The following is a 25342-nucleotide window of genomic DNA, read 5'->3' on the forward strand; positions in this document are numbered from 1 at the left end:
TGTCTTTGTCAAAAAAAATTAGTTGTACATAGATATTTATTTTTAATAGTGAAATTTTGGTCATTAATCTATTAAACCAAAAAAAAAATGTTAAAATTTAAGAATTTAGTTATAATATTTACTAACCGGTTTTATTTTGAATTAGTAAGTTCTTAAATAACATGTAAAAAATATGCACAAGAGATCATGAGACTAGTTCCCTATGGTCGATTCTTTAACAGACGCAGAGGAATTCTTTGAAAATTATTGATCTAGGCTTACCACTTAAAAGAGAAATGGATGAACATACCAAAAGTGTATAACATAACATGGTTACCATCGCAATATCAAGGCCTTTCTTTCTAGTTTGCACTCTCGACATATAAAATATTATCTATGTAGTAGTTATTTAACACCATATTTCAACATCAAAGTTAAAACTTGAAAGTATCTTGAATAAAGAAAGTAGCATTTCCACTAAGTTAGATTAAGACAGAATAATAAATGGAAAATGAGGTTTCATTATTTGTGTGGTGTAGTGTAAAGCTGTCATGTTGCTTGGAATGATTCGATTTGAATTGTTGGTAAATTTGTCCAATAAGATATCATTGTACTCTCAACCAATAAGAATTGATTATTCGATTATAGCAATTTTTCAAAAAGTTTTATAGCGATTTGATGCAAACAAGAGATATAAAATATCAAACAATATTTGTCAAAAATAGCAAAAGAATAAGGGTCATGGGACTTTTTGATTGAGATTCGTCTGCATAATGGTTGGGTTTGGTGTTTGGATAAGAACTACAGGTATTTTATTGCAAAAGATTAACTCTAATATTGATTTGAGATAAGATTTTAACAAATATGGTAAAGCTAAAGAAATCACCAACTTATAAATTAAGTTTGTAAAGTTAAGTTAAAAAACAAAGATACTATAGAATTCTAGAAGACCCATAGTTGAGGTGGCATAGGAAGTATGTTGAAGAGAAAAACAATTTATTTTTATGAAAATAAATAAAATAAAGTCTCGCATTAGCCATAGATTATTAGTTTTTAATTATAATTAATTTAACTAATTTTTATAAACTTAGCTTATAAGATGTGTGTATTTCTCTCTAAAAATTTTTTATCTCTTATTTAATTATTTTTGATATTTTTTTATCCTTCTATTTTCGTAGAGATGACATTCTCATATACGATGATTCGACAATAATGAATTAAAAAAACATTTTATATGTCATTATTTTTGTAATTAATTTTATTATTTATTGTATTTATATTTTTAAATTTTAAAAATAAATTAAATTAAAATTTCTCACTATAATAACATTTAATTAATTAAATATATAAATAGAAAGATGTTTGAATTAAAATGGCAACGTTTTGAAAATTAAAATTGATTATCTTTAAAATACACTTTACACATTTATCAAATGGAAAAAAACTTGAATCATCTTTAAGAAAATCAAAGAGCCTTGTATATCAAAGTTGGTTTAGGTTTTTTTTTATGTCAAGACAAATTTCATTAAACTGGAACAGAAGAGGAAACACATAATACAAGACTAAAGTTTGGAATATGCCCAGTCCATGTTTTAGATCCTAAGGATCTGCCAATACCAACTAGCTGACGGCCATCAACATTTTCAGCCCTGTTAATAAACATAATACCAACACTATTAAAACTGGACATTAAAGTTTTGCAATCAAAGACAATAGGACTCAGATCAACATAGGTTAAACAACCATTGATGCAGTCCACAACAATCAACGCGTCCGATTGGATAACAAACTCTGAAAGTCCCAAATCTTTTGCCATTTGCAGTGCCCAACGAATAGCCTTAGCTTCGGCATTTGCAGGATTGGTAACACTAGAGATTCTTTTTGTGACATGAGAATAATATTAAAAATTTAAGTAACATATGACTTGTTCATCAAACTTCTAAATGTAAATCTCTCAAATGCAATAATTATAATAAAAATGGTCATGTTTATCTATTTTGCCTTATAAGGATAAGTCATAAAAGTAAACATGGTTATCTTCTTTCACAATTTATATAAAGAATGTCATGATCGCAAAATGAGAAACAAGACTTCATCATATTTATGTAATTATGATCCTCGTGAAAAATCTAGTGAAAGCATTTATCACAGTAACATTGGAGGACCAAAAATGATTTGGGCATTGAAAGCATTTATAGATGGATGATCTTCTTATGTCATAAAAGATGCGTGTTTGGTGCATTTTGGAAATTAGTCAAGGTTATCTAGAACGAGAAAGGCCTAACTATTGCACCAATCTGAAGTGATCATCGTGATAAATTTCAAAATGTGGATTTTGAGAACTTTTAATGAAAATAGAATTGAGCACACTTTCTCTAATCCACAAAATCCCCAATAAAATGGAGTAGTGGAACAAAAATATAGATCACTTGAAGAGTTATCGAGGATGATGCTCAATGAGACTAATGTTCTTAATTAATTTTGGGATGATGTAGTAAGCATTGTTTTCTATGTGATAAATAGTGTCTTGATAAGTATAATTTTAAAGCAGACGCCCTTAGAAATATTCAAAGGAATAAATCCCAATATTTCTCACCTCCATGTGTCAGGATGCAAATGTTTTGGTCTCAATAACGAGAAATATAATCTTGGAAAGTTTGACATTAAAGCAGATGAATGACTATTTTTAGGATATTTCACTTCTAGCAAAGCTTTTAGAGTTTTTCGATAAAAGAGTCCTATCCATAGAAGAGTAGATTCATGCTACCTTTAATGAACCTAACACAAAGTTTGTAGAAGTAGATGTTATAGGCTATGCATGTATTTTGGAAGAAAAAACATCCCGAGTAGATAAATATTAAGAACAAGACAAAGATCAATATCAAGACAAAGAACAAAATCAAGATCAAGATCAAGAAAAACATCAAACCTAAAATTATCAAAGTATAGATTCAAACATTAATCATCAAGATACTCGCAAAGAATGGATCACTGCAAGAAACTATCCAATCCAAAATTTCATTGGATATATTTCTAAGTGAGTCACAACTTAATGCTCCCTTAACCAAGGTACATCAATGAAGCTTTATTGATAAACATTGGTCTCTAGCTATGCAAGAAGTGTTAAATCAATTTAAGAGAAATAATATTTGGAAACTTGTTCCCAGGCATTCCACTAATTCAGTTATTGGAGCCAAATTGGTTTTTCACAATAAGCTTGATGAAAATGAAAATGTTTGAAGAAATAAAGCAATACTCATTGAGAAAGAGTACAATCTACATGACGAGATAAATTTCGACTACACATATACTATTGTAGCTGGATTATAGACCAAAAGGATGTTATTAGTCTTATGCATTATGGATTTTAAAATCTTCCAAATGGATGTAAAGACCACCTTCTTGAACAGTTACATGCATGATGAAGTATATGTTGGTGAACCTCCCAATTTTCTAAAATCTTCTTTTTCTAATCACGTCTTCAAGTTGAGAAATGCTTTATATAGTTTAAAGCAAGCCTCTCGAACTTGGTACAAACGATTGTATAAGTTTCGGCTAGAAAACAAATTTTCAAGAGGGAAGTTTGATACAACTCTCTTTATTCATAAAATTGATCATGGCATTTTACTTGTGCAAATTTATTTTAATGATATCAATTTCGGTGCTACTAATGAATCCTTGTACAAGGAGTTTTCTAATATGATGCGTAATGAATTCAAGAAGTCTATGATGGGGGAGATACAATACTTTCTTGGATTACAGATTCATCAATCAAAGAAAGGAACCTTCAATAATCAAGCAAAATACTACAAAGATTTGCTATATATATCCTACATGGAAAAACTAAAACTAATATCAACCCTTATGAGTACATCGTGCAGTTTAGATAAGGACGGGGATGGAAAATTAATAGACATGAGAAAATATTGAGGTGTGATATGCTCTCTTCTTTATCTTACTGCATCTCATCTTGATATCATGTTTGTTGTCTACTTGTGTGCATGTTTTCAAGCAAAACCAAAAAAATCACACCTCAATGTGGCCAAATGCATTATGAGGTATCTTAATAACATACAAATTATGGGTTTATGGCACCCCCAAAGAAATGAATTGTGCTTTAGTTGAGTAGGAAAAATTACCAGTGCTGCGTGAAATTTTCTTAGAAACTCGCTTGTTTAGAACACCTTCGGAGGTCAATTAAAACACCTCTAACACACCATGAGGAAAAAGAGAATTGGCCAGTTTCGAAGTATTTGAAGGGTCAATAGTAGTTTGGGTTAGTCGAATTTGCCGTCTTGGTAGGTGGATGGCTTCCTCGTCCTTCATTGAGTCTACGAATAGTAATTATTAAAGTAAGCGCTTTATAGATTAGCAAATTGATGACAGGGGGCAAAATACATTTAAAATTCACCAAAAATGACCTTCTTAACCTCCTTGGTGGGAGCATCCATCAGTAAGTGGATTTCAATAAGCTGTTTCAAACGTTTCCATAAAGTCTCATCCTGAGGAGTGATGCCCCCAACATAACCCAACTCTTTGACAAAACCTACCAACTGTGTCTTTAGATAAAGTTCCTCCTGAGACATATCATTTTCATTATAAACGTACAATATGTTCTCCATCAATAAATGACCTTTGTTCTTGTACTTGGGAAACAGGTCGATACACATGTCTTCCATCTCGGTCCCTACGATACATACCATTGCATGAACCTCTTTAAGAAGTGGGACAACCAAGAAGAATAAATTCTCGAAATGCTTCAGAATCTTCGAAAATGTTTTGATGTTGGGAACAACCTGCACTAAATTAATCAAACCATTGCTCCGCGCCTAAGCCGCGGAACAACATTGTACTCAGAAGAGATGGAAGAAAAAGGACAAAGAAGGTTTCCCTTTTGAAATTCGCAACAATACTAGAAAACTTTAATATACGCCCAAATCGCATGCTGCAGTTGCAAGGTAGAAACCATAAAGTGATTGAAAACTTCAATTTCAATTTGTTAAAGGGAAACCGAAAACCAAGGGTCGAGAATGTACATTTATTGAAAGGAATGACACATTCTCCATACTTTCTACAGATTCTCTTGTCTTCATCAAGAGTCAATACGCCTCAATTTGAAGATGTACCTACGTCTAAAAAAGATCCGTCAAGACCACCCGTCTCGAACAAAGATAGAAAATGCAGGTGACAAAGAAGAAAAGAAAACGTCTCAAGAAAATGGAAAATTGACTCTTCAAGAACCTCATGATAACTTACTAAAACTATTAAACCCTAAACCTTAAAAGTTCTAGATTGCTTCAGCAAGACACTCTAGTGTTTCAGTTTCTAAAGATCATTAAGATGGAATCTACAAAAAGATGTTTGAAGCACGAGGCGCATTAAAGGCGTGAAGTCTTAAGAACAACAACACCATCTCTTGACTATCCATTTAAGCTAAGATATGAGTGAAACGAACGGGGCAAATACGATAAACCCTATCACTACTAAGCAAAGACGAGAACTTTAAGGGAGGGGCAGGTGTTCTGGGCCGACTAGAATGGACATCGGCCACGACCTAGAAAAGTGATGATTCACTCAATTGCTCGCAGCCCAGGGGAATAATCTTAGAGAAGAGCATAAGAGATCCATTGTCATGATACATCCACCTGCTCATCGCATCTCACGCCTAGAGGATACAGAGTTGTTATAAACACTCAATTATATAAAGAACAAACGCATCGATTTTAGATACACAATTTCAATTTCAAATATTATTCATGTGTTTCATTCATATACTGACTTAAACGTTAGAATCTTAAACTTGTAAGTCATCCCTCCTCTACAACAGCAGAAGCTAGATCTACTTTTCCACACCATAACCTCCATTCTCCTATTGATTCTGGTTCTATGACCGGAAAAAAAAATTGTAATCAAATCTTAGTTAAACAATGTTGTTTCAACAAAGATTTAGTGTTACTTTTCTTTTTAAAAAAGGTTTAGTTATTTTACGCCACATTTCAACATCAAAGTTAAAAGTATCTTGATTAAAGAAAGTAACATTTCCACTAAGCTAGATTAAGACAGAATGAATAAATTAATAGAAAATGAGATTTCATTAGTGTGTGGTGTTGTGTAAACCTGTCATGTTGCTTGGAATGATTCGATTTAAATTGTTTGGTAAAGTTAGACCATTAAGAAGATATCATTTTACTTTCAACCATTAAGAATTGAGTATTCGATTATGTCCATCTTCCATGTCACTACTTCAATCGCCTATATTCATTATGTACAAGAAGACACAATTTTAGAGCAATTTGATGCAAACGATATTTGTCAAAAAATAGCAACAAAAAAGAAGGGTCATGTTAGTGACCTTTTGATTGAGATTGAGTTGCATGATTGTTAGATTTTTTTTCTACTCAACATGGGTTGGGTTTGGATAAGAATTACAGACGTGTTTTACTGCAAAGGATTAATTTAATGTTGATTAGAGATAAGACTTAAACAAATATGGTAAAGCTTGAGAAATCACCAAATTATAAATAAGCTTTGTAAAGTTATGTTAAAAAAACATAGATAGATTTAAGTCTATCTATTCCGACAACTAGAGCAATAATAAGCCTATCTCCATTAAACTCTTAAAATAATTATAATTTTATATTAAAAAAATCTAAAACTTAATGAAAGTTTATAAATAGAAGTGCTTCTAATTTTACAAGTTAATTTTATAAAGATGACATAGAGATAATGTGATTAGTTCCCCTAGTTGGGAGTTCTTTGAAAAGTATTGATTTAAGCTTACAACATAAAGAGAAATGAATGAACATACTGTAAATGAGATAACATGATACTCACAAGGTATAACATCATTATAATTATGATGGCATTTACAAAAAAAAATAGTTAACTTTCTTTCTATTGAGGAGTTTACGCTCTCAACATGCAAAAAATGATTGTATTATTGTCATTGATTTTTACAATATTTGTAACTCAATTAACTTTTTTTTTTTTTAAAGTATTATTATGTAGGTGACTAGGTCATGGTACGACATTACAGAAAAACACATACATGCAACACTAGAATATTTCAATCACGTATTTCATTATCAAATATTTCCACACTAGAAGACTGTGTATATTTATTCAAATTGAAATTTTTGTTTTTTCATAATTTTTTGTTTGAATACTCACACCTTAAAAAGTGAAACTTCTGATAATCTATTTTTTATTGCTTTCGAATCTTTGTTTATCTTGGAAAAGGGGTGTGTGTTTTTGAAAAAAAAAAAAATTATTAAAGATATTTTAGTTAGTCGTTTTTTGATAGGGGGGTAGAACTATTAATGAGAGTATGAAATTAAATTTTTCTAACTAATTATTTAATTGAGCTTTTAAACTTGTCTAGGCCTAATACCCATAAGAAGATTTATTATTCACACCGGCACAATTATACTCGTATCCCCACATTTTTTCCATCATACAAAAATAACCTTCCTTATCAGTGTACTAAAAATTTTTAAAAATTTATTTAATTTTAAAATAAAAATATTGTACAAACAGTTTTCAGAAGTTTGTTATGATTTTAAAAAAATTACAATACTTAAAATATGAGGCTATTTTTAATAGCTTCTCTTAAGAATAATTTTAATATATGTTTTAAAAAAATTATTTTCACTACAATAACCAAACAAAATATAATTTTTTTTAATAAAAAAAGTGTAAAACATGACTTTTAAATTATTGAATGTCACATGTAAATTACTGCACCATATTATTTTTAAGGGTTAAATATGTTATTGGATTTCATATTTATGGTCATTTTTAATTTAAATTTTTCTAAAATATTTCTTCCACACAATTAGTTCTTGGCGTTAAATGTCACTAACGAAGATGACGTGGCAGGACTTGTGGAATAAAATATTAGTTTTTTTAATTTATGTTTTAATGGTGGTACACATGTATTTACTTGATTGAGTAATCCTTTTTTTTACTATGTAACTTTGAATCTCAACCTTAAGTTATATTGGTTAACCCTAATCCTATTTGTTTGCTATCCTTTTAGTCATCTTCCCCAAACACGTTTCTTTCTTTTTTGCCATTCTCAAAATCGCTGTCTCCATTTGCTTTGCCCCAACCCTAATGTTTTTAAGACAAAGCCAAGCAAAAGCGTTGCAATGTCTTCTTCTTCTTCTTCTTCTTCTGTAAAATCACAATTTGGAAAGTTATATGGCTCTCATGTTCGTATGGTTTCGTACCAATGCAAGAAGGAACCTAATAAAGGAGGGTTGTTTTAGAGATATCCCTTTTGGAGGAGTGCTGATACGTGTGATATGTTCATATGGGATGAAGACCTTGGAGCAAAATCTAGAAATGAAGATAGCATGATGAACGCGAAGCTGGAAGCTATGTCCTCTATGGGCTATATGAAGGAACTATACGAAGATTCAAGGAAGAAGAACAAGATTTTGAAGAGCAAATTGAAAGCAAAGAAATTTTATGGAAATCTGAAAATGTTGTGTTTTGCAATGTTTGTTATGGTTAATGTGTATTTAGTTTTGAAATGTCATTGTTCACAATTTAAGAGTGTGAGTTACTATGTTGGTATGAAATGTAATGAGTATTTGAGAGTTTCATTTTGGTTTTATTTTATGAAATGTATTGAACTATAATGAATGGTGTTGAAATGTATTTTGAAATGTGTTTTGGAATTGGTAATGAAAGGTGTTGAATTTGTTTGGCTTAATTTGCATTTGATCTAATTTGGCACACAAACCATAATTTGTAAACCATAATTTGACACACAGTCCATAATTTGACAGTTATGCATTATGCAACATAACATTGGTCAAAAAACTTGTTTGCAATATTGGCTCACGAAACTTGTATGCAATATTGGTACACAAAAATAGTTTTCTGTATTGCTTGTACAATCATTACAATTAGCAACATTGGTACCAAAAACTGGTTTGGTTTAATTTGCAATGACAAACATACTCATGACATTGACAGTATGGATTCATATGCAATACAAGCACATTAGGCTTAACCTAAACTTAACTCAATATAGTTGGCATAGTTTGGCACAATTTGCAAACCACGTAACTTTGATGACAAAAGAGTAAACAGTAACATAAACTCATAAGTTTGATGTTCCAAACAAAAGATTGCATAAGATTGATGCTCCAAACATAAGATTACGTAACATTGATGTTCAAAACAAAAGAGTACATAAGTTCCAAAAAAAACTACATATTGTATAATAGAATTCATTGGGTCAAGCCCTTCTGAATGTCATCCCATTTTTCTTTCCCTTTCCATTAGAACTGCCACCAATTATATTTGTTTTGTTTTAGACAAGTGAAACGGAATGCTACAAGCTAAGCTATATATACCAGAGTAACAAATTCAACTCGATTGGGAAACCAAACCGAGGTGAAAAGTGTCTTATTTTTAGAATAAAACTAAAATATTTAAGAATGCGCCAGTTTTAATGAAATAAAATACAATCTAAAGTTGCTGGAATTCGAAGCATGTACACTGAATTAGTTTAACCCTTGGTTTTCAAATAAAATCGACGAAATATATTGTATATTTTCTAAAGAAAAAAATGTCGCATCCATGAATTATACCTCGATTTTTTTATATGTGATGTGAAATCGTTGTCATAAAAAGTAATTTTTTTCTAGTAGTGTCTGTAATGACCCTTAACTCAACAAATTTTGTTTTATGCTCACTGAGTTTTTCGGAGATGAATCTTTGAACGGGTTTTATTTAAATAACTCGCGCTAGACCCTTCCCTTTTCCTTCTTCATTTTCTACACTTTTACAAACCCTTCAAAGAGCACGTGAGCAAGATTCAAGTGCGCCATTTTTCAAGCTTTATTATTACTTTTACCTTATTGTAATCAATCCCAATACATTTCTTTCACTCTATTCAAGCTTTTGTAAAACAACTCTCAATCGGTATGTTTCTCATTTTCTTTCTATTTTTGAGTTGTGATGCATGCATTAGGTCAGGTGGGTTATTTAAAATGCATTAGTTTGTAGTTACATTCGAAATAGATAGTTTGTATAAACATGCATACACATTTGTTGGTATTTTTTGGTGTTTAGGGGATTTTCCGGCAGTCGTACATTTTTATGAAGATGCATCTTCGAATTTTGCCTTTCTAGTTTTACGGAGATGTTTCTCTAAATTTTTCTAGATCATGCTTTCCTATTTTATGGAGATGCATCTCCGAATATTACTTGCCTTTATTTTGATATGATTTTTTAGATTTTATTATAGGAATAATGGATGAAAACCAGGGCAGATTGAGGCACGGTCGTGTATCCCAACACGCGTCTGTTAGTAGGGAGAGAGAAATTCGCACAAGGCCACGAGTTAGTGCTAGTTCACTTAACGCGGAAGCTTCGACTTCACATGGTCACGTGTCTTAGACTTCACAAGAGCACATGTCTCACACTTCGACCTCCCGATGGCACATGTCTCCTACTGACCTTCTAACTTATGAAACCCTTGAAGTCCAACAAGTGGAACTTGCTGCTTAGGCTCTCATTCTTGATAGTTTTCCAAGAGGCCCCTATGATACCTCATTACTTCCTCTCTATGTAAAACGTGATACTAGGCATGAGTGGGAATGAGAGGTATGTTTATTTACTTTTACATTACATATGTTTCATACAAATTGAGTTGCGAATGATGTTGATATATTTATTTTTATAGGAGTGTGAAACGATACAATCTATAAACTATGCCAGGAAGATTTTGAACTTGGAACAGAATGAAGATATATGGTTACAAGATGTAGTTTGTTACTCTAGACTGGTAGGTTTATGCGACACTAGATACAAGACCATTAACCATGGCATATTGGTGGCATTTATGGAGAGATGGAACAAGGAGACGTCATCTTTCCACATCCTCATGGTGAGATGTCCATGACCCTTGACGATGTCTCAAGCCTTCTGCATCTTCCGATTAGAGGAGGATTACTAAACCATTCCCAGATCAAAAAATCCGAGGCATTTGAAATGATGGTGAATTATTTGGGAGCTGACCCAAGTGAGGCCCAAGAAAAGCTTGATGTCACGAGAGGCGCCCGTGCTCGATTTTCATATCCGGTGGAGATGTACAAATACCATCTAGTTACGTTAGTAAAGGCCGAAGGTGATGACGAGCATGTTTTGTTCCACAAATAATGTGCATTGAGGTCATACTTCCTATACTTGGTTGGTACAATAATATTTATGGATAAAAGTGCAACCTACGTCGATGTAATCTATCTGACAAACGTCATTGACTTAAAGAGGATCAACGAGTACAACTAGGGGGCAATGTGTTTTGGTTATCTGTACTCGAAACTTGTTAAAGCTTGTCTTTGGAATACAAGACAAATGACATGAAGTTGCACACTATTTACGATATATTTGCAACATTTCCTGCTATTAATATTTTCATAACTTGTGTTACACTTGTTACTAATATTTTATCTGAACCATTTTCAAGCGTGGATCGTCTCTCACTTTCCTCGCATATCCGCATGGGAACCTGAGATGGACTACACTAAGCATTAGCCACATGCTTGTGCCTTTGCCCCATACAGAGGGAATTAGAAGATAGATCCTTTCTGGGTGTTTATTGACTACACTATAGCACATGAGATATGCTTCTACCCTTACGATTATCACCATCAGACGCGTCCATTGGACACTATAGCCTTCTATTCTGGATGTACTACTACAAAAAACACATAAAACCTTGAACACGAAACACATTTAACATCGGCTAAAGAAGCGAGATAACGAAGGGAATCATGAAAAGTTTCCACTTAACACCTCGGTGATTTAAAAATCGAGGGGTAAAGTTATATGCACATGGGTTTGAACCCCAGCAACAACACTTTTATTATTTTCAAAACTAGCGTAGCTTATCTCTCGGTTTATATAGAAAATTGAGGGGTAAGATTATTTTTTTTAATTGTTACATTGTTTATACAGAATATTACATTGTTTACACAAAATATTAAAATAAAAATAAAATTCCCTAGAAATGTAGATAAAAATCAAATTCCCCGAAGATCTAGATTTTAGGTCTTTGAATTATTGAATCTTAAGGAAGATCAAATATTGGATGCAAGATTATTCTCTATGGATCTTGCATGCATTTGTTTTTTATAAAAAATGGTAAGATAATTAAAATCAATACTCAAATAAATGATTTTCAGCCTAAATAAATATTTAAGAAAACAAACCTTAAACCCAGATAGTTTTCTGCTCTTACAATCAATTATAGAGAACTTTACCAAGCGTCTTTAGGTTTCAAGCGCTTCATGTTTCATTTAGGTTAAAAATGTTAATATTCAACATGCTATTATAATGAATGTCTTTTAAGTTTTACGCAGATCACTAATGGCAGAGTCTTTAGTGTTGATAATCATTAAATGGACGACAAATATTTATTTAAGACCGCTAAAAATCCTAAAAAAGAACGCTTAACATATCCCTCGATTCAAATAAAAAACCGATGTGAATAAGCTTTTTTTTGTATTACATTGTTTATACAAAATATTAAAATACATTGTTTACAAAAAATCTTCGGTGATATCAAAATTTTGTTGCATACCCTCTGTTCCCCCAAAAAAACTCCATAACTTATCCAACTTCTGATAAGTTATATGTTCCCACCATGAGAATTTTTATTTTATGCACTTGCAATCTATCCTAGATCTCTGTTTCCCAAGTTCTTAAGCGTTTCTAGATTAAATTTTTCATGGAAAATTCACCCAATTGTAGTAGCAACTCATAAAATGGACGGTGGTAAATATTTCATCTCTTTGGGGCGGTTACATATAAGTAAGTATTATGGTAAAATATGTTTAACGAGAGTTTTATAGTAAAATCTATTTAACGAGAGTTTTATAGTAAAATATGAATATTATACCCCTCGATTTTATAAGAAAACAGAGGTAAATTATATTCTTATTTTAACTATCACCTCAGTTATGACAAAAATCGAGGTGAATAATTCTTTTTTCCTTTTAAATTACATTGTTTACATAATATTAAAATAAATTGTTTACAACAAATCTTTACTTTTATTACTGAATATCTTCGCTGATTTCCATCTTTTGATAAGTTGTCTGTTCCAATAATGAGAAATTTTATTTTCAAAGATTAAGCTTTAACTTTTCAAAGATTGATCATTGAGGTTATCTGATTATTTTATCCATCAATTATATAGAAAATTGAAGGGTTAGATCATTTAGTTTACACTTATAAACTAATAAAAACATAAATTGCAATAGTTGAGATTCGAAACATGTCCTGAGTTGTTTTTACCCTCGATTATATTGAAAACCGAGGGAGTATGTGATTTTTTATTTTTATAAACAATAAAATATGGCACGCCATCACACTATATCTCATATTTTCTTTAGCTGTGAAAGCTTTGTCATGAAATTTATTATTTGTAGTAGTAATGATTGGCTTGCGCATCACGCGTGATGTATCCACATCTTTCTGAGCTTCAGATTACTCCAAGACCTCCCTCCGTATCTGCTCCTCCGACAGTTCACCGTAGAGATCTTTTTGCCATACTCGATGATTTTTATAATCATCTGGAACTAGTTGAGACACGTAGTGTGCCAACTCCAGATCCATGGGCTTATGCACATGGCTACATCCAATACATCCAATGGTTCTATCAAGTGTCACATTCTTACATGACACCAGATGTCACAAGAGTATCACCTAGACCAACTCATCAGGAGATATTGGAACAAAAATAAGTTAGGGATGACCTCATAGCAGACTTGTTGTCAGCCTGTCAGCGTATTACGAAGATTGCGAGATATGCCATAGAGTGAAGAGATTTTTGCGGAAGGAAGTTCTGGTATGGTCGTTGTACAAACCATCTTACTTGAGGCACGAATTGCCTTGGGGTATATGCGGCAGAGGAGAAATGGAAGGGGGTTAGAAATAGGGGTGGCAAAACGGGTCGTGGACCGCCGGCCCGGGCCGCGCACCCGTCAAAAAATGGCGGGTTGAGTTGGGATTTTAGGCCCGCCGCTCGCCAAAGCGCGCCCCGCTAAAACCCGCTGCACGCCATACCTGCCCCGCCAAAGCCCGCCGCCCGCTAAAGCCCGCCCCTCCTCCAAAACTCACTTTTTTTTTATTTAATTATAGTAATTGTAATTCTTGATGGTTTATTTTTTACAATTATTTATAAATATATGTATTGTTTTTTAAAGTAAATTTGTTAAAAAGTTGCTTTTATAAAAAATTGTTTTAAAAAATAAGTGAAAAGTTTAATTAAAAGGTAAAATATGCCTATTAATCTATTAAAAAAATATAAATAAAAATAGGCGGGTAAGCCCGCCGCCCGCCATCTTGACGGTGCGGGCATGACTTTTATACCCATTTTACTTGACGGGCATGCCCGCCCCGCTCATTTTTTGCGGGCATAAGGCGGGGCGGGCGGCGGGCGGGGCGGGCGGCCCGTTTTACCATCCCTAGTTAGAAATACATAATACTTTATTTTTAATTGTATTTAGGTAATAATTGTATTTTCTGAACAAATTATATAGCGTGATTATATTTTCGATCAATTGATTAATGTTTGAATTTGAATTTCTATATGACATCCTTAAATTACATTAGTATAATTAGCATGCTGTTAATATATTCTTATTGTAAATGGTCTAAAAAATATCAATTTGGGACACTTGCTGCCAAGACAAAGACTCCCGAAAATGTTTTCAAGAGTTATTCCGAAGATACATCTACAAAATCATCCCAAAAAATCACGGAGATGTATCTCTGGATATTTTTTTGTTTACAAATTTGAGGTGGGTGGTTCATTTGTAAGACACGAAGTATTTTCCGAGAATAATCCCAAAACGAATATCCCTAATTTTTTGTGAGTGATTTCGTATATACATTTCAAAACTATTTTTTGACAAATATGGAGAGAATGACTTATCTATGAAGGTTGTTATGCATTTTAAGTACGTCCAAAAATAAATTTTTAAAATGACAGTTTCTTTATGGAAGCCGGGGCAAAATTTCAAAAATGCCCTTATATTCGAAAGTGCATCTCCGAAGTCAAAAAGGTGGTTTCGGATGTGCACTTCCGAAAATACCTTATTTTTTTTTAAAAAAAAAAAGTGATTTCGGAGATGCACTTCCGAAAACACTTTTTTTTCAGAAAAAATGTGACTTCGGAGATGCACTTCCGAATTCACCCCCTTGGAATATTTCGGAGATGCAGTTCTGAAATATCATCTGATAACGAACAACGCTTCGATTTATCATAAAGCATCATTCTCTTTGCGAGACAATTGACACGCAATTGGATGCCCGTGTAGCTTAGTTTCCAAGGCATGATTATGAACTCCACAAAACGCCACAAATTATCAATCCTACGAGTTACACACAACTTAAATGGACACACACACTTTCTCGATCCCGTGTCATCGTGTTTTAACACCCGTTTTGTTGGTACATACTTCTCACCCCTCTCGCAATTCAACACAACAAAAGCTTTCCATCTACTACTTCCATTGTCAGACCTTAATATCACAATGCCAAATCCAAGTTTACTAGCTTCACTTCGGACCCAATCAAGCAATTGTTCACAACAAACGAAACTCATATCATTTGTAAATTGTTGTCGAACATCCACCGCAACGGAACATCGTTAACCGGCTCTTTAGGCCCGTTATCAACATTGACCTCTTCCGGAACTTCTAACTCATCGGTGAAAATGTTTTGCGGATGCACCATACCTAACATATGCAAAAATACAAAAATGTTGTTAAAGCTGTTTTTTAATTTCTCTCAGACCTTATTTCAGAAGTGCATTTCTGAAATTTGTTAGGTGATTTATTTCGAAAATGTACTTCCGAAATGACGCAGTTTTCTTCATCTTCAAATCAGCAAGAATGTAGTTGAATAAGAGATTAAATGAATAATGTTTACTTCAAATTGTAGTTTTCTATATTTCCTTTAGTATGATCAACCACTTGAAACTTGATTTGGAGACAAAAAATAGATTGGAAATGATGGAGGTTTTGGAGAGGGTTTATGTTTTAGTTTGGAGGAAAATGATGAAATAGTGAAGGAGGGAAAATGTTTATTAAGAGTTTTTTTCGGAGATGCATCTCCGAAAAAACACCTGACAATTAAAATTCAACGTTTAATTTAAAATTTAAGTGCTTTCGGGGTGTTTTCGGAGATGCATCTCTGAATTCTGAAAAAAATACTTCGAAGATGCATCTCCGAAGCAGGGGTATTTTGGAGTTTTCAGCAGTGGTTATCGCCACAGGGAGTCAATAAAGAAATTGTCTGTTTGTTCACCAGAATATGGGGGTGTATGGGGTGGATAAAGTAATGCCCAAAAATTAGATTGGCCCGGTCCGTTGAATGAAGAGGTGTGTAATTTGATCTGAGGTGTTAGCTGAGTTTGTTGTTGGAAGTAAAGGAAAGATGTCGTCACTGGGAACTTCGAAGGGGATTCTAGAGATCGCCAAGTTTGGGGTTTACGTTACTGTACCCATCGTTCTTATGTACGTTTATGCTAGCAACACCGACAACACCCTCCACAAGTTCATCGGAAAAGTAACTTCTCTCCTTCTCTCACACTCTCTCTGTAACTTTTTTCCAATTTCCTTTATGTGTTTATTCGCTTACTTCAATTCATAATCACAAACCTTAGGGTTATGTTGCAAGTAGATGTTAAACAGTTGGTTTGAAATAACTTCCAAATAATCACTTCTGAGAAGTATTAACTGGAAATTATTTTGCCTTTCGATTCATTTACAACCCCCTAGTGGTGCTCATCTAGTTATAATAAGCGAATACTTGTCTCACATTCTTATCGAATTAGTGAAAAATTGCTCTGATGTGATAAATAAAATAGTTATCTTAGTTAACGAGCAATGTATTGATTAGTTAATGCCCTTCCATTTTCCATACGAGAATATTTAATGGATGTTAGCATTCTAGCTAGTTACAACGTCTTCTTATTAGATACCTCTGGATTTTGAAACATTGGCGCATCCATCGGTTCTTTAGCATTATTCTTAGCCCTCGAAGAAGCTGTTGAAGGCCTTTTTATTGCCCGAAGGTTTGATATTTCCTGTACAACATCCTCATAACATCAGCCATATATTTATCACAAGCAACTTGTTTTTTTTTATCATAACTCTCCTGTAGAATTTTGTTAATGTCAACCGACATTTTCCTACGAGCTTTAACTTCTCCCCTTATCCCCAACTGATGCTTCTTAGCTCGTGTTATTCCTCCAGTTGAAGGGTGTTCACAAAAGTCACAAGCAAATGTGTTTTTTTTTTGCATTGGTCTTTATTAGTTCCACTGCCAACCTACCCGTGTCAATATTGTCACCGATAGGTTTAAAAAAACGTTTGTTGTTGGAAGTTTGTGTCAAACTTGCAGAAGATGATGCCATGGTTGCTAATAAAAGAGCAATAGAATGGATGAGAAGAGTGAAGGAATAGATGAATATGTGAAGAACGGTGATGGTTTTGGAAAACGGTGGATGGCTTGCAGATTTTCGAAGAAGAATGTCGAAGAAGTTATGGGAAGAAGTTTTCTGAAGAAGACGACTTTCTAAAACGCAAACACGCGAGTGAAGAGGAAACGGCAAAAAACACGTGAAATGACCTAAAAGCAAACACTTGTGCTTTTATATTAGATCAAATAAAAGGGTCGAAATACCAATTTACAAATTTACCCTCATCTTCACAACAGCGGTCTGCAAACTGCTACAGAATCGCGATTGCGCTGCGAAAGTGCCACCATGACTCCACAAATAGTGGCTGCTATCGCAGACAATGCCTAGCAGTCCAGAAATGTCGCGGTGAGGTCCGGTTCCGCTATAGCGCGCTATCGACAACATACAACGATGCCAATTTTTTATGAGTTTGTAGACATTTTAGTCATTGAATTATAAAGGTTGATCAATTAAGTCATCTAAATTTGCAAAATAGCAATCTAGTCATTTAAATTGAAGAATATCAATCTATTTGACTCTTTTTTGTTTTAAATCTGCACCATAGTTTTAACGATTCTATGCTTGTTTTGAAGCAGGAAAAGACTATTTAAGTCTTTAGGTTTGTTTTTTAGTGGTTTTGATGGATGTTTACTAAAGAAACATTTTGATGGTGGAACTAAATTGACTTATATTCTTTAGGCTTAAATGCACTTTTTCTTATCTCTTTTTTTTGGACCAAATTTCTGGTCCTGCAATTTTTTATAATGTGGTACTACTGAGTTGAAGATCTCAAAGTAGAATTGTGCTGCCTTCGCAAAATCGAGCCTCTCAGACTCAACGATCATGAGTCGAAGGTTGAGGACAGATTGTTGGAGGAGTTCAGCCTCCTTCTAGTGAAAATGTTCCGACTTCAAGTTTGTTGCATTTGTGTGGGTCTAGGAGAGTTTGTTGGATTTTATGTGAACCTTATTGTTTTGTCCTTAGTTAAAAGGTGCATTTGTGAGTGGAGGAGAGTGAGTATTTTTAAACTATGCATAGCCTCAATTTCCAAGCAAATATGAGCAGAGACTTTTTGGTATACTAGAATGGTATTCTTTATTGGTTTGTTAGTCTAGAATTATCTGCTATCTCTAATTGAATCAATTAACTGCAGTTACATATCCGATGGACTCAGATTCTTTTTTGAACCTGGTTAGCTTTATATAATGTTATAGTAGGATTTTGCATTTTATCAGAAAGATTTCAGATTCACAATAATAGTTCATTACATCAGTTTCTGTTTTCTGCCAAACTCATAAAGATCTTGCGTGAAAATGGAAAAAAGCTGGAACATTTATGTGAAATTTTGCAACCTAATATTATTGATTGTTGTCAAATTGGCTAATAGTGACGATATCAATTCTATATTGTAGCAGAATTTGAACAAATTGCTATTGTAACTGAAGCTCTATTAAGTTAAAAGTTTGATCCATTATTATTTTTTTTTAATTTTTATTTTTATTTTTTTTTAATTTTAATTTTTGCTTTTGCTTACAATAATCCATTCCATGGTCTTAATTGCCAGTAGTTTCCTTGCCAAGTTAATTGTCATTGCTTGTTGGCTTTGAAATCTTATCACTCTGAGCATAAATAAATACTAGTACAGTTATGTTAAAGTTATCATTTAGATATATCATCTTCTAAACTGTATTTTCTTGTTATCATGTTGCAGAAGTCTTACATTGAATATCCCAAAGATACACAAAAGCCACCACCACCAGAGGAACTTCGAGAGATGGCGAGGGAGATAGCTCGCAAAAGGAACAACCCCTAATGCTCTATGTGGGTTGGTTGTGCTTTAGTGGTTATGTACCAGTATCTGTATCACTTTAAACGTGCCACTGTTATGTATAATGTTTAATGACTTCCAAAACTATTTTAAATAAAAGGTTTTTCTTTCCTTATTTGCGAAATTCTTAAGTTGTAACATATTATAGTTTCTTTGTAGTTAATCATATTTTTAATCCCAATATATGTAAAATAATAATTTTATAATTGTTTTTATATATCACAATACTTGTCAATATGAATTCCGACAGCATGGATGGAATTCAAACTAGTGTGAATTAATTTTTTTTCCTGTATGAAGCGTTACTTGTTCACTTTCAAGAAGCTACATCAACAAACTTGGAAGTGGGTTAAAAAATAGGAGTAGTTTATTTTGTTTGATATGAGTATTCAATACGTTTTGGTAATAGTAAGCGTTTGTAATGGACACCGTGTGAACTACGAATCTTGACTTCTTTCTATTGTTTCTGTTGTTTTATAATGAAGTTTTCCTGCATTGAAAGGAACATATTGTTATTAAGTAACTTAGTCAATGTTTGCAATTTCATTGTCACGCCAAAAATCAATTCTGCATTGCATGGAGTCATTGACTGGAATATGTTCGCCTTTATCTAGACTTTGAACTGAAAGAGACTGATGTTATGTTGATGGTGGAAATGTTCATGTTGAGTTATGGTTACCATTGACTAGTGACAAATAGTGGCCATAATGGTGAAAATTTGAACAGATTACTATTTTTCCGCGGTACATTATTTAGTACGAAATATTGTTGAACAACGGCACTGTATTTGATCAAATTGCTATTTTCCGTGATTGACAATACTGTCACCGACTTGATTTCTATGCTTTTGTCTGGTTACTTTCCTGACATATAGATAGTTTGTTCTCTGCACGTTAGAATCACAGTGGTGGCAGCTTAAACACTATTTGTTAGCTTGAACGAGGGGAATTTGATTGCAGGGAAAAGAGAAACAATTTTTTGTTGTGGTTTCAACTTCCATCTTCTGCACAATAGAAACACGGTTTGAGTAAAAAGTTCAAGAGAATACAAACCGCCTACCATGGTTGGATTGGAACTCATACCGATAGGTACAATTTTGGCTGTTCTAACCAGCCAGGTTGTGAGAACAGCTAGTGCTGCAAAAGATGTTCTTATCGACAAAGAAAGTTTTAATGTCCTTTCGAAACACCTGCTTGATATTGCACCAGTCCTAAAGGAATTACAGCTTCAGGAATTGAATGAGTCTCAAGCTGCAAGGGTTGCTCTGGAGTCTCTTGAATCAGATGTAAAACAAGCAAGTAACTTGGTCGAGAAGTACAGGAACAGCGGCCGCTTTTACTTACTTATGAAGTGTCGTTCCATAGTCAAGGAAGTTGAACAAGTCATTAGGGATATAGGAAGGTCTCTAGCTGCATTGTCTCTTGCAAATACTGAAGTCCTATCTAGAATTTCCGATCAAGTCAACAAACTACAGAGTGAGATGCAAAGGGCCGAGTTTGAGGCTTCGCAATCTCAGCTTGACATTGTTGATAAGTTGAACCATGGAATTAAGGAGCAAAAACTAGATCAGGCTTTTGCAAACAATATGCTCGAAGAGATAGCGAGGGCAGTCGGGGTGCCAGTGGAGCCTTCAGAGATCAGCAAAGAGATAGCCAGCATTAGATGGGAAAAAGAAGAAGCTGCAAACCGGAAAGAAAGAGCCGAAGTTATATTTTTGGAGCAGATCATTTTACTACTCTCTCAAGCTGATGCAGCAAGTGATTACGAAGAAGTTAAGAAGCAATATTTTCAAAGGGTTCAGGTAATAGAGCGATATGGTTCAAGGGAAAAATATATTCCACCACTTAATTCTTTTCTTTGTTCTATAACTGAAGCTGTTATGGTAGATCCTGTTAGTCTTTGCACCGGTACTACATGTGAGAGATCTGCCATCGAAGCTTGGTTTGATGATTGCAATATGATTGACCCAAAAACAAAAGAGGTTCTTGAAGATACAACTTTAAGGTCGAACATTCGGTTAAGACAATCCATAGTAGAGTGGAGAGAACTTAATTACTGCTTTAGAATAAAGTCTATCAGGGAAAACTTATTATCTAATTTTGGCTTATTATTGCATGAGTCCTTGAGTCAGATGCAGGCTCTCATAAGAGAGAACCCAATTAATAAGGATTGGATTTCTATAGGAGGGCTTACTGATATTATTATCTCCATCCTTGGGAATTCTGATTCTATAGATGTCAAGATGAATATCTTGATTACTTTGAAGGATGCTGTTGAAGGGCATGCAAGAAACAAGGTAAAGCAATATTTATTTTTCAAGTAAGCTGAGCATAAATTTTTTACATATGCTGCACTGAGATGTAGACATTCTTCAACTAGTTTTAAATTTGACATTTGCATAATATTTTATAGGAAAAAGTGGTTGAATCTCAAGGATGGGGTCACATTATTTCCTGCTTACACAATGACTCTAGAGTAATAAAGGAAGCAATTGATTTGCTCTATGAGTTGCTTCAAGACCGTTCTGGTTGGAATAGAAGTTTCTGCAAAAAAATTTCTGAGCATCCCAGCATAGTTCATTACCTTGTTACCATTCTAAGGGGACCTGTCAGCGATTCAACTGGGATTGCAGAAAAGATTTTGACGAAGCTTTTTGAAATAGATGAGGAAAACATTTCATGTGCTGCTAAGTTTGGCTGGTACAAAGCACTTGTTGATCGCATGATTCAAGGTAGCAAGACATTCGTTTCCAGTTCGTCTTTGTTGCGTACTTGCGTTGATTCAAGCAAGTTATTTCTTTTAGTTCATGTCTTATTGCTGTACTAAGCACCAAGTAGAACATTTGTGTCTTACTTTTCCTTATTTGATTTTTAAGGATCGGAGTCTTCAAGAATGTCAATGGCTAAAGCTATAATCAATTTCAATTTGGAAGAATCAAATTTAAAACTCCTTGGCGAGAAAGGAGTTATACCTCCTTTGCTAGAAATGCTATCTGGAAGCATTGAGTTGAAAGAATTATCATTATCAGCATTGGTCAAACTAGCAGGAGTTCATGCCAATAAAGGAATTATTGCTGCATATGGAGGTGTCCCCATTCTTCTAGATTTAATGTTCTCCCTTCGGACACGGGCGTTCATTAGCATTAAATGCTTTGAAATCCTTGAGAAGCTTTCTTCTTCTTCTGATGGAATTGGTTTCTTTATTGACGGAGAAGGGAAACAACTCGAGTTAGACACCATTATCACCAATTTGCTAGCTCTGCAGCAGCTTCCTAACTCAGCTCAGTACTTCCGTAAGCCTGCATTGCGTGCTCTTCTCGGAATTTGCAAGTTTGAGACAGGTTTAGTTAAGAAGGCAGTTCTGGCAGCGCACGGTGTATCACTAATTCTTCCCCTTCTTGATGACTCTGACTCAGAAATCAGGGAAACTGCCATTAGTCTTCTCTTTCTTTTCTCGCAACATGAACCAGAAGGAGTGGTTGAATACCTCTTTAGGCCTAGAAGACTTGAAGCTTTAGTCGGCTTTCTTGAGAATGATGAAAATAATGATGTACAAGTAGCTGCTACTGGTTTACTAGCTAACCTTCCTAAATCCGAACGAAAACTCACTATGCAATTAATTGACTTAGGTGGCCTAGATGCAATTATAAACATTTTGAAAAATGGTACAATGGAAGCAAAAGAAAATGCTCTCAGTGCACTCTTTAGGTTCACAGATCCCACAGATATCAATTCACAGCGCGATTTGGTTAGACGGGGAATATATCCTTTGTTAGTAAAATTTCTCAATACTGGTTCAGTGACAGCAAAGGCAAGAGCAGCAGCATTCATTGGCGATCTTTCCATGAGCACTCCAAAGCTCACAGTTGTTTCAAAATCAACATTTTGCAGGTGTTTTCGACCATCACGAGCTCCTTTATGCTCGGCACACGGAAGTGTTTGCAATGTGAATTCCACATTTTGTCTTTTGGAAGCAAATGCTCTGCCTGGCTTGATTAAGCTGTTACAAGAGGAGGTTCATGCAACTGCTTACGAAGCTATACAGACACTTTCCACATTGGTTATAGAAGATTTTCCTCAAAGAGGAGCTCGTGTTTTGCACGAGTCGAATGCAATGAGACCGCTATTGAAAATTTTAAACTGGGGAAGTGATTCTCTTAAGGCAGAAGTTCTTGGACTCTTGGAGAAGGTGTTTGTCTCAAAGGAAATGGTTGAATACTATGGATCAACGGCTAGATTACGTCTATTCCATCTTACTGGCATGAATGTATATGGGGACGGCCACCTGAGGAGAAAAGCTGCCAGGGTACTGTCATTGCTGGAACGCTCTTCGAGATCGTCATCACATTCAGTCAGTGGAGTTGTGTTGAGTGAGAATCTACGCCTATGAGTAAGAAGTTAAAACATAACTTGCTTCAAAATCTTTTGCACTTAAAAACAATGTCTTGCATTGTTTTAGAACAACATCGGAGTGTATTTCCTGTACTTGTTTGAAGTGGGAAGAAAAATGTTTAGCATTTTGTGATTAGATTTCCAAAACTCTAAATTTATCAACTCAAATTTGATATTGTATGACTGTTGTCAAACTATTTATCAATTCCTCTTTAGTAGATGTCAAACCTAAAAAAGGAACTTATTACATTACATGATTTTTCAGAGGGCTCACACCACAGAATGTCAGACCAGATTAAGCCAGACCTAACTCTAGACCTAGTCCCAAGAGGCCTCACAATATCCAAGAGCGAATCTAGCTTTCTTAGAAGAATTAGCTCCCAACAAAGTCGCCTAAACACAGTATATCTAAGGGATGCGACACTGACGAAAGAGACAAAAAGATGTCTAGATGATTATCTATTGACATATGAAACAATCAATGCCATTTGGATCTACAATAACCTGATGATGTGTTAGCTCTCATAGGAATTCTATCTCCAAGTAACTGCCAAAAACAATGATGACTATAGAAGGTGTCAAACTCTTTCAAATAATAGGGAGAATTAGACCAATACTAGTAGAAATGACTATAGAAGCCACTTTAACAAAATACAAACCATTCTTATCAAGCGACTAACACTAATTGTCCTCGTCCATTGAGCGAAAATTTTAGAGGTGTTGTCGGAGACGCTTTACACATCTGACTAGAGCAATCAATTCACCACAGCATTGAGCGCACCTAAAAAATTTAGGGGAGCTGTTGGAGACGCTTTGCACGTCCGATCCGATGTAACAACCAATTCCCCCCAGAGGTGATGTCGGAGACGCTTTATACATGTCTGGCTACAACAGTCAAAGACCCATTGTCAAAGAACAACATTAATTTTTGCGTAGCTGACACCCCCCTGGATCTAGCCCATCCAAGGGACGTGAGCGGTGGAGCCTAGAGAAGTCCACCTTGATCAGAGCTTTACCTCGGGGAGATGGACGAAGATCCTCTACCATTGGCTAGGGAATGATCCTATGTGATGCGGAGCGCGGTTTAAAAGCTTGGCCACATCTTGCCGGTTTCTTGTCCCTTACCTATAAGTATGATTCGAAGCATAATCGCATTTAACCAGACTCATGCCTTAATCCTATGAATATGACTCAAAGTATAGCCGCATCTAGCCGGTTCAATGCGAAATTATTATAGATGCAGTTCAAAGCATAAACACCCGTAGTTGAGCTCGTGTCTCATCGTTATGAATTCAATGTACAAACACATCAAGCCGAACCAATGATTCACCTGCGCAAGCACATTCCATTTATAGCCACGTCCGGGTGGCCTGACATCTCACTAATACAACACATACATATATAACGCAACATGCTCACGAATTAAGCAGCCAAACATGGTCTCGCAAAAGACTTAAGGTTATTGACATTTTAAGCAAATATTATTTATCGTTCTTTGTAGCAGACAAACTATACAAATTATAGGGCTCGAAAGCAAACCCTAGCTCTCCTCGGCTCTCAGCAGGCTGAAAACTACTCCCTCCGTCTCTTAATAAGTGTCTTAATTGAGCTATGCGCGGTTCTTAAGAAAATGATTAGATATGTTGGTTTTAA

The 25342-nt window shown here is 34.4% G+C and overlaps 2 protein-coding genes across 2 annotated transcripts; both read left to right on the forward strand.

Moving 5' to 3' along the window:
* Nucleotides 1–16394: 16394 nt before the first annotated feature.
* LOC131595786 (uncharacterized) lies at nucleotides 16395–19413 on the forward strand. Its single transcript, XM_058868256.1, has 2 exons — nucleotides 16395–16575; nucleotides 19182–19413. The coding sequence occupies exons 1-2, from the start codon at nucleotides 16444–16446 to the stop codon at nucleotides 19281–19283; spliced, it is 234 nt and encodes a 77-aa protein (XP_058724239.1). The 5' UTR covers nucleotides 16395–16443; the 3' UTR covers nucleotides 19284–19413.
* Nucleotides 19414–19548: 135 nt separating this feature from the next.
* Nucleotides 19549–24386, forward strand: LOC131595785 (U-box domain-containing protein 44-like). Its single transcript, XM_058868255.1, has 3 exons — nucleotides 19549–21594; nucleotides 21711–22029; nucleotides 22174–24386. The coding sequence occupies exons 1-3, from the start codon at nucleotides 20359–20361 to the stop codon at nucleotides 23685–23687; spliced, it is 3069 nt and encodes a 1022-aa protein (XP_058724238.1). The 5' UTR covers nucleotides 19549–20358; the 3' UTR covers nucleotides 23688–24386.
* The last annotated feature ends 956 nt before the right edge of the window (nucleotides 24387–25342 follow it).

This window comes from Vicia villosa, linkage group LG4, assembly GCF_029867415.1.
Source record: "Vicia villosa cultivar HV-30 ecotype Madison, WI linkage group LG4, Vvil1.0, whole genome shotgun sequence".
NCBI classification, from domain to species: Eukaryota; Viridiplantae; Streptophyta; class Magnoliopsida; order Fabales; family Fabaceae; genus Vicia; species Vicia villosa.